The sequence below is a fragment of the Musa acuminata genome, chromosome BXJ2-10 (assembly GCF_036884655.1).
Source record: "Musa acuminata AAA Group cultivar baxijiao chromosome BXJ2-10, Cavendish_Baxijiao_AAA, whole genome shotgun sequence".
Lineage (NCBI taxonomy): Eukaryota > Viridiplantae > Streptophyta > Magnoliopsida > Zingiberales > Musaceae > Musa > Musa acuminata.
In genome coordinates this window covers 33,564,970-33,581,512 of record NC_088347.1, presented here as the reverse complement: position 1 = coordinate 33,581,512, position 16,543 = coordinate 33,564,970, and the positions used below count along the sequence as shown (strand labels likewise).

At 40.7% G+C, this 16,543-nt stretch overlaps 3 protein-coding genes across 4 annotated transcripts; 1 reads left to right on the top strand and 2 right to left on the bottom strand.

Moving 5' to 3' along the window:
* The first annotated feature begins 1,959 nt into the window (after nt 1–1,959).
* LOC135585313 (uncharacterized) lies at nt 1,960–8,850 on the top strand. The gene is made up of 9 exons (XM_065129903.1): nt 1,960–2,552; nt 4,424–4,630; nt 4,809–5,051; nt 5,900–5,966; nt 6,051–6,233; nt 6,358–6,449; nt 7,435–7,608; nt 7,682–7,818; nt 8,312–8,850. The coding sequence occupies exons 1-9, from the start codon at nt 2,031–2,033 to the stop codon at nt 8,520–8,522; spliced, it is 1,836 nt and encodes a 611-aa protein (XP_064985975.1). The 5' UTR covers nt 1,960–2,030; the 3' UTR covers nt 8,523–8,850.
* Nucleotides 8,851–9,083: 233 nt separating this feature from the next.
* Nucleotides 9,084–12,194, bottom strand: LOC103969143 (putative WEB family protein At1g65010, chloroplastic). 2 transcript variants are annotated; one of them, XM_065129905.1, is made up of 3 exons: nt 12,017–12,194; nt 11,011–11,927; nt 9,084–10,932 (listed from the first exon to the last, which is right to left on the bottom strand). In XM_065129905.1, exons 2-3 carry the CDS (start codon nt 11,152–11,154, stop codon nt 9,505–9,507), a joined length of 1,572 nt encoding a protein of 523 aa, XP_064985977.1. In that variant the 5' UTR covers nt 11,155–11,927; nt 12,017–12,194; the 3' UTR covers nt 9,084–9,504. The 2 variants fall into 2 exon arrangements, with proteins under 2 accessions (XP_064985977.1, XP_009380874.2); XM_009382599.3 differs by having other exon boundaries at nt 11,011–11,193.
* An 838-nt stretch (nt 12,195–13,032) lies between these two features.
* Nucleotides 13,033–15,864, bottom strand: LOC103969142 (14-3-3 protein 6). The gene is made up of 4 exons (XM_009382598.3): nt 15,321–15,864; nt 15,049–15,171; nt 13,549–13,665; nt 13,033–13,442 (listed from the first exon to the last, which is right to left on the bottom strand). Exons 1-4 carry the CDS (start codon nt 15,798–15,800, stop codon nt 13,392–13,394), a joined length of 771 nt encoding a protein of 256 aa, XP_009380873.2. The 5' UTR covers nt 15,801–15,864; the 3' UTR covers nt 13,033–13,391.
* Nucleotides 15,865–16,543: the final 679 nt, after the last annotated feature.

Sequence of the window (16,543 nt, the reverse complement as noted above, 5' to 3'; positions counted from 1 at the left end):
ATCGATACATCCATCCTTTTCCAAAGTAAACCCATGTTTGGATCCATGAAGAATCATAGCAAATGACATGCCTTCTTTCCTTTGAGCAATCAGCTAATCGCTCGAGATTTCTTTTGATATCTGTTTCTCTATTCACGTGCAATTGACCTGCAAACATATAATAATACGAAGAAAATTCATAGGATTTTTTTATCCTGTAGTCTCTTCGACATGCTCCCTATCATATTTGGATGAAACGCATTTGGTTTCAAGGGGAAAACCAGAGCAATACTCGTGTTGATCCGCTGGAACCACGTAAGGCCCCTCCCTGTTGGCCTGTCCTTGCCAACCCAGGCATGTAGTAAAGCAGCGGGGCAGGCGTTAAAGATGTCAGTTGTTTTATTCCCTTCATCATTGCCGTCAGATCCTCATCAGATGGAGCTTTTCCTTCTTTATTTTTATGCCAACATTGCATATGTATATATATACATACACGTATAGAGGACCAAATGATGAATCCATACAAATGGTCCTGAATCCATGATTTGACAGCTGCAACCTGATGTGATCGACACACAAACTTGCCTAAAATCGAGGGGAGTGCAGAGTTGAGCTTGGCTAATTACTGCATCATCAGCTTCACATCCGAGTTGACTCGCGACAGAGATCCCACGCTCCTTTATCGAACTCGGATTCGGGTCATAGGCGGATCCAACCCGACAATCCCCGGGCCATCGTCTTCCTCGCTCCGGTTTCATGTTCACGACGACGGCGTCGGATGGAGGAGAAGAAGAAGAAAAAATCGACCGGCAAAGTATACGTACGAGATGAGAGTGGGGAGGTAACATACAGAGACCCAAGTCAAAGGTAAAAAGGAGTGCAGCGAAGAAGATTCCGAATCATCACCGACTCCGATAAAGATTTCCTCTCCGTTGGAAGCATCTCACCGTCCATATGCTGCAATCTTCCATTTCCCCAGCGGTCCTTTCTTACGCCGACAGGCCGAGTCATAAACTATGTATGTAAATGATGAACTTGTATATTATCCATTTTTTCTAAAACATGTAAGAGATGAGATACATTTCGCAAGAGAAGATGGAGACATGTACCTGAACATTTCCCCCCTCTTTTATAGGATCGGCTAATACTTCAGGGCACCGACAGTTCATCTCGATCATCTTCATGATGTAGTGAAATTAATTGCAAGCTTTCCCTTGCATTGTTTCGATGCCATTTGTACGCTGAGTTCTTAATTATTTGGGTCAATTATGTACCGTCACAATGAAAGGAATTGTTTGGCTTTTCTAAACAATCATTGATTAGTATTAATAACAGGCTCACATTTCATGTGCGTACGTGGATTGTAGCTGGCAACCATATGAATCGCTCAAGCAATCCCAGAAGCTTTAAATTTGTTGATTATGTAACACCAATTGACAGTTTCTTTCTCATTAACAAAGCAGAGACATGATTACGCACTTAATTAAATGAGATGAAAGTCCGATGATTGCATCTGCACAGTAATCGTGTACTTAATTCGGGAACTGAATTCTATGATTGCATTTCTGTAATGCCTTTGGACTCCGTTAGTTTATCGCAACCATCGATTAACTCAGGTGGCGTCGAATTGCCCCCCCGGCTTACCCGATTGACAATTAGACAAAGCAGGCCCCAAGAGGTGGGTCCCATGGTTTTTTCCTTCCTTTTTATGAGACGAGTAAGGGAGACAGGCGAGAAAGCGTTTGTTGTTCAACGGACGCGTTGGTCTAATTGACACATAAAGCTCCCTATTAAACAAAAACAGTACTTTATCTACTCACCTGCGAATGGCTCGTGTGAGCACCTAATTGGTGACTGGGGCAAATAGTGGGCCCGCATGTGGGTCCGGGACGCTGTCCTACTTAGCTTACAACGAATCGCGGGGCACCGGAACAGGGTTTTCTCTTTCCTCATCTGCCGTCTTTTTATGACGCCCCTCTTTCATAACGCCTCTACAAAGGACTGCACGAGAAGGCTTTCTTCTTCTTCCTCTTCCTCCCCAAGTCGCCGTCATGGCGGACGAAGAGAGGGGAGAGGCGGCCTCCGAGGTCCTCGCCCGGTTCCACTCGCTGGTGGAGGTCGCCGACCGGAAGTTCGCCCGCGTCCGCGACCTCCCGCCTACCGCCCGCGGGGCCCTCCACCTCCTCCACTGCCGCAAGGCCTTCAAGGCCTACACCCGGCTCTGGCAGTTTCAGCAGCAGCGACGGCGCGAGCTCGTCGCTGGAGGCCTCCGCCGCTGGGAGATTGGTGACATCGCCTCCCGGATCGGGCAGCTCTACTACGGCCAGTACCAGCGGACCAGCGAGGTCCGCTTCCTCCTCGAGGCCTACGTCTTCTACGAGGCGATCGTGAGTAGGGGGTACTTCGAGGCGGCGAGGGCGTCTGCGGCGCCTGATCTCAAGCTGAGGTACAAGGATCTGAGGTTCCAAGCGCGGTTCTTCATCGTGGCATTGTTGCTGAATCGGACTGATGAGGTGAGGCAGCTCGCTGACCGGTTTAGGGCTCTGGTGGAGGAGTCAAAGGCCGCCTTCCCGGTACTCTAAAGATTAATTCTTTCTACTGTTCTTTCTGCTCTCCATGTGTGTAACTGTTGAATTTTGCTTCCAAATTTATAATTTATGGGCGCACGATAAACTTAAATTTTTTTCTTCAATGGACTAGTACAAATGACTAAGGAATTATGAAAAAAATTTGTAGTGAGCAATCTTCAGTGTTGCTAGAGAAACAACCAAGTGTTTGTATTGAATTGTTCAGTTGATTAAATCATATCAGCTGATAATCCAGTGCCTTCAGCTCCCCCGTCTCTGAAATTTGACTTTGTGGTGCCTTTTCAGACAGTATTTGATTTTTTTTTTTCCAAATGGAAAATTTCTCCTTGATTTTCCAAATGGAAAATTGCCTCTTTCAGACAGTGCTGTATAGTATGTATATTCATCAATGTGTAATAAATAAAAGAAAATATAGGAAATCAAGATGATCCAACCTTGGCTGATTATGTTTGTCATTGGTGCGGCCGACCTATTATATTTGAGTTTCTTTTTGTAGGGAGAATTTTTGGCTCTGTTGTTGCTGAATGGTTTCATTTGCTTTTCTTTTTTTCTTTTGTTGTGGAAGCTAATTTAAATCAAGGATTTTAATTTTGAATGATACCGCTCGTACTGAGCGGTACGTACCGGTCTGCTAGCAAATCGGTATGGGGATCGCTTGCTATCTGACAGTACCGTCGATTAAGGCTGTTTCTGTCCCATTACCATAGTGGGCGGTATTAGCCGAGGGAGAAGGAAGAAGAGGGAGAAGAAAAGGGAGAACCTGGAGATTCGGTGCCACTCTCTCTCAACGATCCCGATCCATCGCTACACTCACTCGTTGGACGCTGCAAATGAGATGTCGCCTCCTCCTCGTCTGAGGCGACGAGGCCTCGACGTCGTAAGCAACTTCTCCTCATCCGCGCGGAGAGAAGAAATCGTTCCCCGCGTGGGGAGAAGAAACGAGGCGCTCAACGACGTCGCCTCTTTCTTTTATTTTTTTTAACTCATATATATATATATATATATGTATATATATGTATGTATATGTATATATATATATCGAGCAATATGCTAAAGCATACCGCTCGGTATGCTCATACACTTTGTTACGGTAGGAAATTACAATCCTTGATTTAAATTACTAAAAGATGTTCTTGAGGTTTGTGGTTTCATGCCCGGACGAATTCTGAAGAAGAGGTGTTATTTTCTCGAAATCATGAGCAAGAAATGAATAATTTACTCCTTAATTAGACATTAATGCAGGGATATGCAAACTTACCATTGAGTTCCCGTTGGCATCTTTCTGGGGCACTTTGAAGATCAATTTGAATTTTCATCTCTCATTTTGTATACTGTCGTAATGCTTTTGGGACAAATATCTCCTCCTGTCTTCTTTAGTGAGGGAGAAATAGTTCCACACAAGAATACCGTTTGTTACATCTCAGTGCGGAATTTAAAACCAAAAGCTTGGATGTGACTTAGCTGAATGTCTATGCAAATTTTATCCATGGTTATGGTTCGTACAGTGCATGCTGAACTTTATATGTTAAAGAAATGGTATGATGACAATCTTCGCACAAAAAAACTGGACATGCTCATTTTATGAAAGAAGCGTAGTGTTCTTGGTGCCAAACCTACTTAAATGCACGTTCTTCCAAACGATGGACGTTTGAGGCTTTCTTTTCTTTGAAAATGATGAAAATGGAACATTAGTACATATGGCTTTACATGTTGATGTATTAAATAATGTTCTTGATTCAAATTGTACAAGATATCAGCCATTTAATCTAATTTTGAGTTGCTCCTTTTGTTTATTTAGTGATAGCATTCATTTGCCTGCAAAGTATTCGAGTGACTTTTTTTAAAAAATTTCTCAGGCGACTAACTTTAAGGAATGGAAGCAAGTAGCGCAAGAAATTTCCAGGTTTTTAAAAGCTGATGTATCTTCTAAAATTTCCAGGCCCTTGAGATACAATGTCTTGTTTGATGCTCATCCATCTTCCTTCCCCTATATTGCACGATTTCATGCTAATAGAGTGTTGAGACTCCGAGATGCTTTGCTGGCAAGCTATCGCCGGAATGAGGTTTGTTGATTTTTATGCTTCAGAAGAAGAATAAGTGTTCACTCACCAATTTAGTGAACAGATTCTTATAATTATTTATTGGGGTCAACAACTAAATCTTCCATTTTAATGCAAAGTACTTGTGGATCTTTAGAACTTTGTTACTTATGAGTGTAAGCTGCCTTGCCCATGCTTTCAGATCAAGTTTGCAGAACTTAGCCTCGACACTTACAGAATGGTACAGTGTTTGGAATGGGAACACAGCGGATCCTCCTACCAGCTTTTTAGAAAAGAACCATACGAAAATGGTGCTTTCAGTGACCAGAGTGGAGCCTCTGGATTGATTGACATAAACCTTGCTGCTGATCTGATGGATCCAGATCTGCCTCCAAACCCACGTAAAGCAGTTATTTATCACCCTTCTGTCTCACAATTTCTTGCGGTGAGTATTAAGGGTGTTGTAGTTTTCATTTTCTGTTCCACATCTATTACATTCATTTGTCTTTCAGATAACATTTACTTCAGAATGCCAATTGCTTTATGTCAGTGTTAACTGTTAAGGGTGCTATAATTATTAGCTTCTTTTTTTCAGATATGATGCATGGTTTGTCTTACCATTCCATATTGGTGTACCGACTAGCTGTTAGTATAGTACGTACCGAGCCATATTGAGCATACTAACACATGGTACATGGAGATATACTGATATACTGCTTGTACCAGACCCCTGTTGGACTGGTACATGGCGCCCATACTGAGCGGTATACTGCGGTATGATGAACCTTTTGATGTATTAATGTTTTTGTGACAAATAACATGTTTTCCAGTCTTCACACATACTAATTTCCAGATTGGAAATTTGGAACTATATAACAATAGTACAATTTTCACATTTCAAGACTTGTCACTTTGCCATTTAATTTCTCTTGTATTCTGGTGTTCTTTGTGATGCCATTTTTCCTTGTATGTCATACCAGTTTTCGCTGGATGAACAATGGATTTCAGATAAATCAAAGTGCATATATGGTTGTATGCATAGATGCTCTAAGTGAAGTCAAGGGAGAAGTGGGGAGGTGGTTATGTTGGTAGCCTGACTGAAGGGTTTTGGTTTATTAAATTATTACTTGCATCTGTTTCATGACTTTCAATTATAATTACATTTCTATTTGTATCTGCTGAGTATATCAAGTCATTTACCCATATCACAACCAATGCTCTGTTCTAAAGTTCTGTTTTCTACAAATTAGTTGAATGTCAAGGATTTTTGATGGAGTAACACTTTCTTTGCAGGTAACTGCTACAATATGTGAAGAGTTGTCTTCAGACAGCATTTTGCTGATCTATATATCAGCTTCAGGTCTCTCTTGTGCTTCTGCTATTATGTTCGTTGTCTGTTTGCCGAGACCATCCCATTTTATAACTCCAAGTGAAAAATGTGCAGGAAAGACAGATTGTAGTGTTGCTTCTCACAAAAATGTTAATGGAAAGTCAACAAACTCCTCAAAAGCAAATCATGCTCCACAGGCTTCTTGGAAAAGGGACAGCTCACCGTCTCAACCTGCCACTGATGATAAGCTATACTCAAGAACAAATCCCGGGAGTTATTTATGCCTCGGTGCTCAAGGTGCTGGAGCTAACTTTTGTCTCAGATAAATATTTACTATTATTGGAACTACACAGGCTTAGAAGTTTATTTATTTTGGATGCATGTGTGGGTGTATACTTTTAACTTTGTTTCCTTATATCAGGTTCTAACAACCTCTATCCTGACGATTTGGTTCCATTTACACGAAAGCCACTTTTTCTTATTATTGACAGTGATAGTAGCCGAGCATTCAAGGCAAGTTTGTTAAAACTTGTTCTGGACTTTCTAATCAGTGATACATACAAAAACACTAAGACAGATAAGAGATTCACATGCAATGTTTGATGATAACTTTCTGTCATTAAAAAAGTTTTTTTAAGTCCAGTTCATGTCAAAAAAAGATTGGACTCGGATAATGTAACTTTATTGGAAAATTCATTTGAGCATATCAAAATAGATAGTATGTTTTGATATTGGTGCTTACATTATCACGCACATATTAGAATAGAGGACTCGTATATGCTTTTGACATATCTATTGGCATTCACATCTAGGAACCAATTTAAAGGCCAAGTAATTGCAACACGAACTAAACAACAGTTGGGGAACTTGTTTGCAGCTGTCAGCTGCCATCGTAGATTAGACCATTTCACATGACAGGTCTGAATACCGAATTTATAGGAAGAAAGCCTATGTACTTACAAAATGATACCAGTTTTAATTAAAATAAAAAGTGTCATATTAAGCCATGAAAAGTACTAAACCATATTTGTAATTTTTTTTTTCAAGTATCAAACATAAATTAGGTCACAGATAAAATTATCTTGTACTAATTTTATATATGATAAGATTGTTCAATAATTTTATATATTGAATAAGTGAAATATCTCGAGCCTAGCCTGGAGTGTCATGTGTGCATATTAAAAATGTATCTTTGTCTTTAATTTTTTTTTGCTTCTTGTACTATTTTCTTTTTCTTTAGTGATTCTTTGGGATGTAAGTGAGGAAGACCCTTGGTCCCATAGTAATGACACAAAATACAACCCCCCTTATTTGCAAGTATAAGGCTTTATACATTGATCCTTCTTGGATCTAGCATAGGCGGGAATCTCATCCACTGGGTCACTCATCCTATAGCATATCAGCCTAGTCCACTAATTTGCTAAAAGAAATTATAGGTCACATTTCCTTCACGTTCTTCCTGGGCTCATCTCTTGTTTGCTTCTTGTCAAATGTGCAGACTATACATGGTGCAGAAAGAGGAGAAGCATCTGCCTTGCTTCTTTCACATGAAAAACCATTGTCGGTATCTGAGACTGATCTAACATCTAGTGGAAGCCAATTTACATATTTCCTAACTGCCCCGTTACAGGCCTTTTGCCAGTTAGTAGGCCTTTCTCCTGATGTAGAAGCTGTAAGTTGCCTTGATGCTTCATGATATATCTATCTGAAGGTTTCACATCTGAGGTGCTTATATGCATTTTCAGGATATATACAGCAACGCCGAGAGTCTGCTTTCTTCTGCTTTAGCTGAATGGGAAGTTACACTCTGTACATCTAAGTCCCTTGATCGGGTATGGGCTCAGGTGTTAACTGATCCATTTCTACGACGGCTGATTCTAAGGTAAAGTATTTTTTCTATCTTTAGCCATTCTTCATGAGACAGAGAACCTCTTACTGTCAAAATTTAAATAATTAACAATCTTTTTGCACCAAAGAAATTAATACCTGAGTTAGCAAAAGTTAAGCGTCTCTTCATACTTCACAGTACAGTGGACCAGCTCAATGTGATATAAGATATTCTTTCCTTATTAAATTGTTAAACAAGTATTCTTGAGATATGGTCAACAAAGGATATGGGGTATGAAATGAAAATTATCAGAGCTTGCATTATCAAATATTTATGGCTTTTTTTTGTGAGTTTATGTCACACAACTTTCAGGCATTTTTTTTGAGTTTATGGAAAAGGGAGATTCACTATATACACTGAGCAGAAGACCATTGCTAATTTGCATATGGTTGATGATATTTGTTTAAAGGTCCTGTATTGCTTTGCTCATCTGAACTCGAGTATACCTTGGGGTTTTTATTATGCTCTCTTGCAATTTTCTGACCAGGTTTATATTCTGCCGAACCGTGCTTTCTCTCTTTTGTTCTCCATCGGACAGTGCCGTGCACCTACCTGAATGTGTCCCTAAACTTCCCGAGTCTCTCTCTCCGGAATCTGCTGTAACACAGATCCATATCCGTCATCTTGCAGAAAGATTAGGTGTCTCGAACCATTTTCACTTTCTAGATGCCATCGAGGACTCTGTTCAGAGCAGGTGATTAAGAAGAATACTGTATAATCATCTGTAGATAGAAACATAGTAAATAGCACCCAACAATTTATCGATTGTTTTTTGTGGATACGCGGGATCGCCAACTTTTTTCTTGTGGACATCATGTTGAGTGGATCAGCCAGGAAAAAAAAATCTGGAAATGCATGAGGTTGCAGGTTATTCTAGATTCCTTTAGGGATTGTAAGCCTGGTGAATCGTGTTGTCGTGTTAATTTTTGGCACTGTAACATCTTATTATTGCTGTAAAACAGTGGATACAGCTGAAAGTTGTTCACATTGTAACAAGCCATCCATGAAGAGTTGTTTTTTGTTTCATGTTTAGAAGTGGATTCATCTGTGATCACCGAGTGTAATGAACTAAATCGTGCTTAGACAACTAGTTCCTGAATGATCCATGGTGTAATACTCTACTGTAGAAGAAACCTCTTCTGCTACCACCATTGTTGTACGTGGAATCTCACCTTACATTAATCATTGGGTACAGTCATTCATTTGTTCTTTTACTACTACAAATACAGATGCTATAGGTTTCAGACAAGATAAGAGTCTCAAACAACGAATCAACCATGAAGTATTTCTTTGTGATAAAGCCGAAAGATTTGGGAACACATAAGATCTTTGCGGTAAAAGAATAACTCAAACAAAACATCACAGGCAAACTCACCAAAATTATTAAGGATGGTGAGTTTTGTAAATGCTTGTCCTCGAAAACTTGAGAATGGCACCCTCGACAACAATAATGTTTGATATCTGTCGTAAACTTATATATCAAAATCTATGGAGTATAGCTAACTACAAACCAACACCACAATAATGTTCTTGACCATGTTTTTATCTGCAACAAAAGTTTCGTAGCAGTTTCCAACTGTATCTTGACGCAGAATTGTTCATTCAAATCAACGTATCTATCAGTCACAAAGTGCCAAATCATGCTGCAGTGCTGTTGTTACTTTTATCATGTAATTAAAATCAAAGAGATGATGAGTTCTGTTTGTAAGAGTGTTTTCGTCTCAGCATATCTCCAAATCTCCTAAGAATTGTCTTTTTCTTTTTCAGCTTTGCATCTGTGTGATTGAAACCAGCAGAGATCAGTGTTTCCTCATCGTAGGCCACAATGGAGGAAACATCCCTGAGGTCAGACACATTACTAAGTGATGCACATATCACACCATTCTGCTCTGGTGAGCCTCCTTCTCCATACACAGATCCCTTAAACTTTCCTGGTTCTCCGATCGAATGCCTACGCCCCTTTTGAATCCGTGGATTACCATTACTCCAACGTTCCGATGAAAATTTACTGGCTTTACTGTCACTTACCATGATCGATTCATTCTCAAATGAAGAGACTAATGTACTCGAGTCCATTGTAGATGTTGCAGCAAACAAGCTCTTCAACCCCTGAACACTATCGGTGGCTGCAGCTTCACTCACCTTGAGGCACTCATATTCTTGCTTTAAGCTCTGCAAGTAACTTTCCTTCTCAGCTAACAGATCCTTTAGCTGAGAATTCTCTTTCCTGGCAATCTCTAGGGATTCTTTGACAATGCTTGCTTCATTCACAGCATGCTTTAGTATGTCCCTCAAATTGGCATTCTCTTCCCTGACCACTCTTTGTGATTCAAACAACTTATCGTTCTCTGCCTTTGCATTGGTGATCTCATCTTCAGACATCTTAACACAGTTTATGAAGCTACTCTCTTTCTCGTTCCAAGCAGCAACAGATTCCTCAAGCTCAAACTGCAGTCTCTCGGATTCTGCTGATGCTGCTTGAAACTTTTCCTCCATGCTCCTTAGCAAAGACTTCAATTGCTCTGCTTCTGCTCGTACTTTTTCTAACTCGGATTGGGCTACGCTGAGTGTTCTCTTGAGGTGATTGTTCTCAGTTGTTACTTCTTTCAGGGCGATTGCTAAACCATCCATGGCTATCTTGCTTTTCTCTTCTGCTTCTGTGGCTAACTTGAGCTCATTTTTTAGCACCGTCATCTCCTCTTCTGCATGAATCATAGGCAAAGGATCATTCCCCAACAAATGCTTCTCTGACTTCCTACTGCTTCGACTACCTAGGTTTACAGAACTCTCCAAGCTTCGGTTGCTCTGTCGGAGGGACCTGTTCTCGAGTTTGGCTTCTTCAAGAGATATCTTTGTCTGCTCAAGCAGTTTCGTCTGAGACACAAGTGATTCGAGCAGTTTTCTTTCCGATTCCTTTGCTTTCTGTACTTCTTTCTCTAAAACTTCGATCTTCAACTTGTTTTCACCTCCATTTCTTTGAGAAGCAACATTTCTTTTCATATCAGTGAGCTCTTCGATTGCTCGGGACTTCTCCTCTTTCTCCTTGTTCAGCTCTTCCCGAAGCTTTCTTAACTGTTGTTGCACATCAGAAACTCGTGCATTTTGTTTCTGGAAGAAACCAAACATCAAAACAAGAAGAAAGATTACATTCAGAGACAACAACTTATAATGAAACAGGAAATTTACCTCAGGCGACGGTGCTGTCTTGGCAAAGGGCATAATCTTCAGCGATCTTGAATCCGAAGAATCCAACGAGGAAGGCGAGCCCTTGGTTGACTTGGATCGCATACCTTTTCCGCTAGGACTTAAAGGAGAGTTCTTATGTGCCATCTTGGTGGAGGCAGACCTCGACGCAGATGGTGTCACAAACTAGTACACATCGAAAAAGACCAAAAAGGTTAAATTTAGAGAGAGGCGAGGGGAGCTGAGGAGGAGGAGGAGGAAATAGATAAGAAGATAAGAATTCCAGTTCTTGACTTGATCAGATAAAGAACAGAATGAGGGCAATACAAGAATCACATAAAACTCCTCTTGAACTTCCTCTATCACAAAGAAACCAGGATTGGAAAAGATAACAGATCTTTTTCTCTATTTCTTCTCAAGATTTTAACTTTGTCTCCTTTCTTTTCTCTCCTCTCCAATCTTCTCAAAAAAAAAAACGTAGAAACCAGTCTTCAGGGAGAAAGGTGGAACTTTCAGAGATCCAGGACTCGGAAGCAAACTAAAAGAGTTCAAATCTCAGAAAGGATTCAAGAAATAGGGGCTTGATGAGAAATGATCCAAAGAAACTCGAAGCCAACTAAAATGGTCTCAAAACCAGAGCAATCGGTCAAAAACAGGGGGAAAAGTGAGGACTTTAGGGTACCGGGACTTGTCGGGCAACATCCAAGAGGCAAATTAATCGCTCATCTAGAAGAAAGAAACAGAACCAGAACAATTCAAAGAGGAACGATGTAGAAATCGAACGAGAAGCGAGTGCAAGATGATGAACTCGTCATGGACGGAGACCAAAAAAGAAAGCCGGCGCTTTCACGGGAACGAAAGATTCAAAAATGGCATCTTGTAAGGAATCGAGACGCCGTGACCCCCTAAACCTGTGTCTCCTTTTGAAAAGATCCAAAATACCGGATGTGAGAATAGAGGAAAGCATTTATTGGAACGAAGAATTAAAGGGAGGGCGTACGTATCACACCTGGAATCAAAACTTGCGGGCGTTCCTCCGGGATCGCGCGAGCTCTTCCACGACTACCAGTCTAAAGCGGCATGCTTTGAAGTCGAGCATCTAATAAAGCGACGGCTTCGTCGGGCTCCGCGTCGTCTTATTCTACACGTCGTCAGTGGATCCACGAAGACGAGATATGGAGATTACAAAGTGAGAGAGCGAGCGAGGGGGAACGAGTCGTCAATGCGTCGGATTATTCTACTCCATCGACGTTGCCGCTTGATCAGATTTAACGACTGATGATCCACTTGGCGGTCAAACGTTCCTTCGTTTCTGTTCTCGTTTTCTTAGCAAAATTACAAATATATCCCTCAGAATTTAAACTCAGCACATATATGTTTGACTAATATTTAAAAAAAGCATATATATATATATATATATATATATATATATATATATATATATATATATATATATTCCCTTGTAATTTAATTCCGATGACGGACCATTAGAGTATATATATATATATATATATATATATATATATATATGGATTACTTCGCCCAAAAGATGGTAAGCCAATGATGACAAGCATTCAAGCTTTCCTTTACTTCGCCGGATCATGATACAATTATGCTTCCAAAATGATTCTGTTGGGAAATAAATGAATAAAAAAATAAGTGAAGTATATGCATGTATTATTGCTGGTTCTACTCCATGCAGCCTTTCTTCCACCAGAGTGTGGGATTTCTAGCACAGCATCTTCTTCCAGACATTGGCATCGATGATTTCGTTTCTTCAATATTCGAGTCCAGAATCATGCAGAGTTATCCCACAATGTCAAGGTTTGTGGGAGAGACTCTCCTTTTCAGAGGAACATTCTTAACATCATTTATTTTATTTTACCTGATAAACTGACCTATCACCTTCTTCAGCAAGCAAGCAACATGATTTACGAACAAGGAACATTCTTTACATCACTACATGGCAGACATTCCGCATGAACATACCCCACAAGAAGTGGCACAACAAAATGACCAACAGAAGGCATCAACAGATCCATGACTGTTTCATGGATCTGAAAACCCAGAGTGGGTTTTGACATTGCATACAGAATGTACTCATGGTGTCGTCCCATAAAATAAAGGAACTTAAATCCCAAACATTGTCCGTCTATAAGCACTACCCAAATGCAAACACAGCTGCAGCAAACAAGACATACTGATAAACGAGAACCAAGTAACAGGAAAAAGGAAACAGGCGCAAGAAGGATGTAGAAAAAACCCCGAGCAAAAGAAAACAAAGAAAAAGAAAATAGCACAAGGTGCCACAAACCTAGTCGATTTGCAAGCTGAAACACCTTAAAATAACACAAGCAGCAGCTATGGCCGATCCTTTTCAGCTACTACTCGTCGTTAAGCTTGCTTGCTTCTTTGATCTCGTCCATGCCATCATCCTACGATTAAACAAGTAGCAATATGTTATTTGTGATGTGGTCAAATCTGAAAATGAAATGTCATTTAGATGAACTTGGGAAATGTTCGTTAAAGCAAACAAAAAACCTGCATATCTGAGGTCCACAAAGTAAGGTTGTCACGTAGAAGCTGCATAATCAAAGTGCTGTCCTTGTACGATTCCTCTCCAAGAGTATCTAGCTCTGCAATTGCTTCATCGAAAGCCTAAAAGATGATGACACAGATTCAATGCCCAAACGACCATGAGAGTCATAGCAATTGATCATCTAGGCCTTTACATATGTTTAATAATGTGAGAGGGGGCAACAGGAAACACTTGATTGTTCGAAACACAAATCGTGATCATTGGAGTCTTCTGTATTTCAAAATAAGATTACCTTCAAAAATTGTCAACAAAGACGGAAGAACAATCAGCTCAGAACGAGACACAGGGTCAAAGATAACATGAAGAGACCAATTTGTCAGAAGTTTCATTCAAACTCAAAACATAGACATCTGCTAATACAAAAAGTATAAGATGCACAAAAAACTGACACACTCACACTAGGAAGACCTTACACAGCCATTCTCCAAAGAGAATGCTGAAAATAGGAGAAAAATATATTGTTTTACCTTATAAAAAATTGCTAAACACCACCAGCGACAAGTCAAAATGTCCCAACTGAAAATGCATCTCATGAAAATAAGTAAAGTCAGAGAAAAAAAGAAAGAGCAACACACCTTAGAATAAGTCATAGTTTATGAACTTGTACTGTAGGTACCACGAGAGTTGGAAGTGTGGTATAAATGACCAGTTTGATGGAGAGAGCTTCAACAACAAGAAAGCTAGAGTACAACATGGTAAAATTCCAATGGGGATGGGGCAGGGTGCCACTGAAAATGAAGAGCTAAGAAAAGGGACATGTTCTGAAAAATAAAAGCTAATACAGGCAATGACTGTGAAAGAGAAGGGAGACGATCTATTAATGCAAACTGCCAGGAAAACATTATGGATCATTATTCTATAGGTGCCTGGATGACCAGGAATGACATGTGACGGTAATAGCATCTGTTGATTAAGGCAGAACAAAAACTATGAAAGGAAGAGATAATAAAAAAGATCAAGCAGATATATCGGCTTGAAGTTTGGAATAACTTAAACTACCTATGAAGAATACTTCCTCAATTCAACAAGGTTTCAAACCCAACCAGGAAAACTATGGATAAGCAAGTGAATTTAAACATCATCTACTCACTCAGCCTATCAGGCATCCTTGAATTTTCATCTCGTAAATGTGACCAATCATATATTTTTTTTTTCAAATTCTCAATTAGATCATGTTCTTAATTATTATGACTTTCAGAAATAAGAACACAAATATTAGAAAGCAGTAAAACTATTAACTTGTCACAAATCCCAAAGAATTTCCAAGATGTTTTACATACTTGACCACCATGAAACCAATCAAACCCCGCAGATCAAAACCCAAATGTAGAGCTACAAGATAATGCAACAAATCCATCTATGTGATGCAAATTTATGCACTTAAGGCGTCAAAATTATTGATGCAACAAAAATAAGAAGCAAAAAGGACCTCATTGGCTCACCTGCTTTGCAAGAGAGCAAGCTCTGTCTGGTGAATTCAAGATCTCATAGTAGAACACTGAGAAGTTCAATGCTAACCCCAGCCTGATCGGATGTGTTGGTGGCAACTCCGCTAACGAAATGTCCTGCGAGATCAATTCGTCGGCTTGATACAAGTCAAAGCTCCAAACCCTAATGCTAGCTGATGAAGTTATCTACGCTGCAGATCTACCCCAATTTGCTCCAACAGAATATGAAATCGATGGGACCGAGACATAGGGAGAACGAATGGAACCTGAGCGGCCTTGTAGGCAGCGAGGGTGTTCTCGGCAGCGTCCTTGCGTTCGGATCCGGTCGTGAACTCGGCGAGGTAGCGATGGTAGTCGCCCTTCATCTTGAGGTAGAAGACCTTGGAGTCCGCAGCAGCAGCGGCAGGGATGAGCCGGTCTTCGAGAAGGCGGAGTATCCCAGCACAGATGGAGGACAGCTCGGCCTCGATCCGGCCACGGTAGGCGCGGATGGCGGCGACGTGGTCGTGATTGCCGCGGCCCTCCTCCTTCTGCTCGATGGATGAGACGATCCGCCACGAGGCACGGCGGGCGCCGATGACGTTCTTGTAGGCGACGGAGAGGAGGTTGCGCTCCTCCACCGTGAGCTCCTCGCCCGCAGCCGCCGCGCCGGCGACCTTCTCCATGAACTCCACCATCTCCTCGTACCGCTCCGCTTGCTCCGCCAGCTTCGCCATGTACACGTTCGCCTCTCTTGCCGACGCCATAGCGAAGTCACCGTCGCCCGCCGGAAAGGAGTTGGAAATCTGAAATGGACTTGAGCGAACAAAAGAGGGCAACGTATAAAAAGAGAGGAAGCCGACGAGGGTGTTTAAACTAGCAGCATTTCTGTGGACACGAACAAACGGACCCATGCCAATACCCGTTCCAAACGTGCAGAGATAACTTCGTAAGTTTGCTGTTCGTAAGATATTGACGATATCGATCATTGGTACTAAAATCGGGCTTGAGGAATTGGTAAAGGAATAATTTCATTTAAATTAATTTCTTCTAATATTGTGCTCAATTATTAAGATAGAGACTTTAATAGAATTAATCAACGCCGGTGACAATTGCAGGTGAGATTGGCATGTGGGGCCCCCATGAGTGACACGCACGCGAGCCGTCGCCACCTTCGATCAAATGCCAGGTAGATTATTCGGGTGAGAAGAAACAGCGGAGGTTTTTTACGTTAATAAAAACTGACGCAGACCGACGGATATATGTAATTTATTTAATTAAAGAAAAAATTAATTGAGATATGAAACGCTGTAATCTTATGGTTTTCGATGTTCATTTTTCTAGATATTGTATTGATTTTTTCAAACAAGTTTTGTAGTTCCGAAATCAAGAATCAAAACTACTATTTATCACATTAATATACAATTCGAGTGAAAGAAGTCGTTGGCTTCATCGTCCGAATCCTACACTCAAGTCGAGATCGAGAGAAGGATTTCTCGATTCGACCAAT

Bases quoted from the DNA above. Each gene is read 5' to 3' on its own strand.
- LOC135585313 (XM_065129903.1), top strand. From the start codon at position 2,031: ATGGCGGACGAAGAGAGGGGAGAGGCGGCCTCCGAGGTCCTCGCCCGG. The intron at 2,553-4,423 runs GTACTCTAAAGA...AAAATTTCTCAG, and splicing joins AGTCAAAGGCCGCCTTCCCG to GCGACTAACTTTAAGGAATG. The intron at 4,631-4,808 runs GTTTGTTGATTT...CCATGCTTTCAG, and splicing joins CAAGCTATCGCCGGAATGAG to ATCAAGTTTGCAGAACTTAG.
- LOC103969142 (XM_009382598.3), bottom strand. From the start codon at position 15,800: ATGGCGTCGGCAAGAGAGGCGAACGTGTACATGGCGAAGCTGGCGGAG. The intron at 13,666-15,048 runs GTGAGCCAATGA...ATCATCTTTTAG, and splicing joins CTTGCTCTCTTGCAAAGCAG to GCTTTCGATGAAGCAATTGC. The intron at 13,443-13,548 runs GTTTTTTGTTTG...GTTTAATCGTAG, and splicing joins TGTGGACCTCAGATATGCAG to GATGATGGCATGGACGAGAT.
- LOC103969143 (XM_065129905.1), bottom strand. From the start codon at position 11,154: ATGGCACATAAGAACTCTCCTTTAAGTCCTAGCGGAAAAGGTATGCGA. The intron at 10,933-11,010 runs GTAAATTTCCTG...GGTTTCTTCCAG, and splicing joins AGACAGCACCGTCGCCTGAG to AAACAAAATGCACGAGTTTC.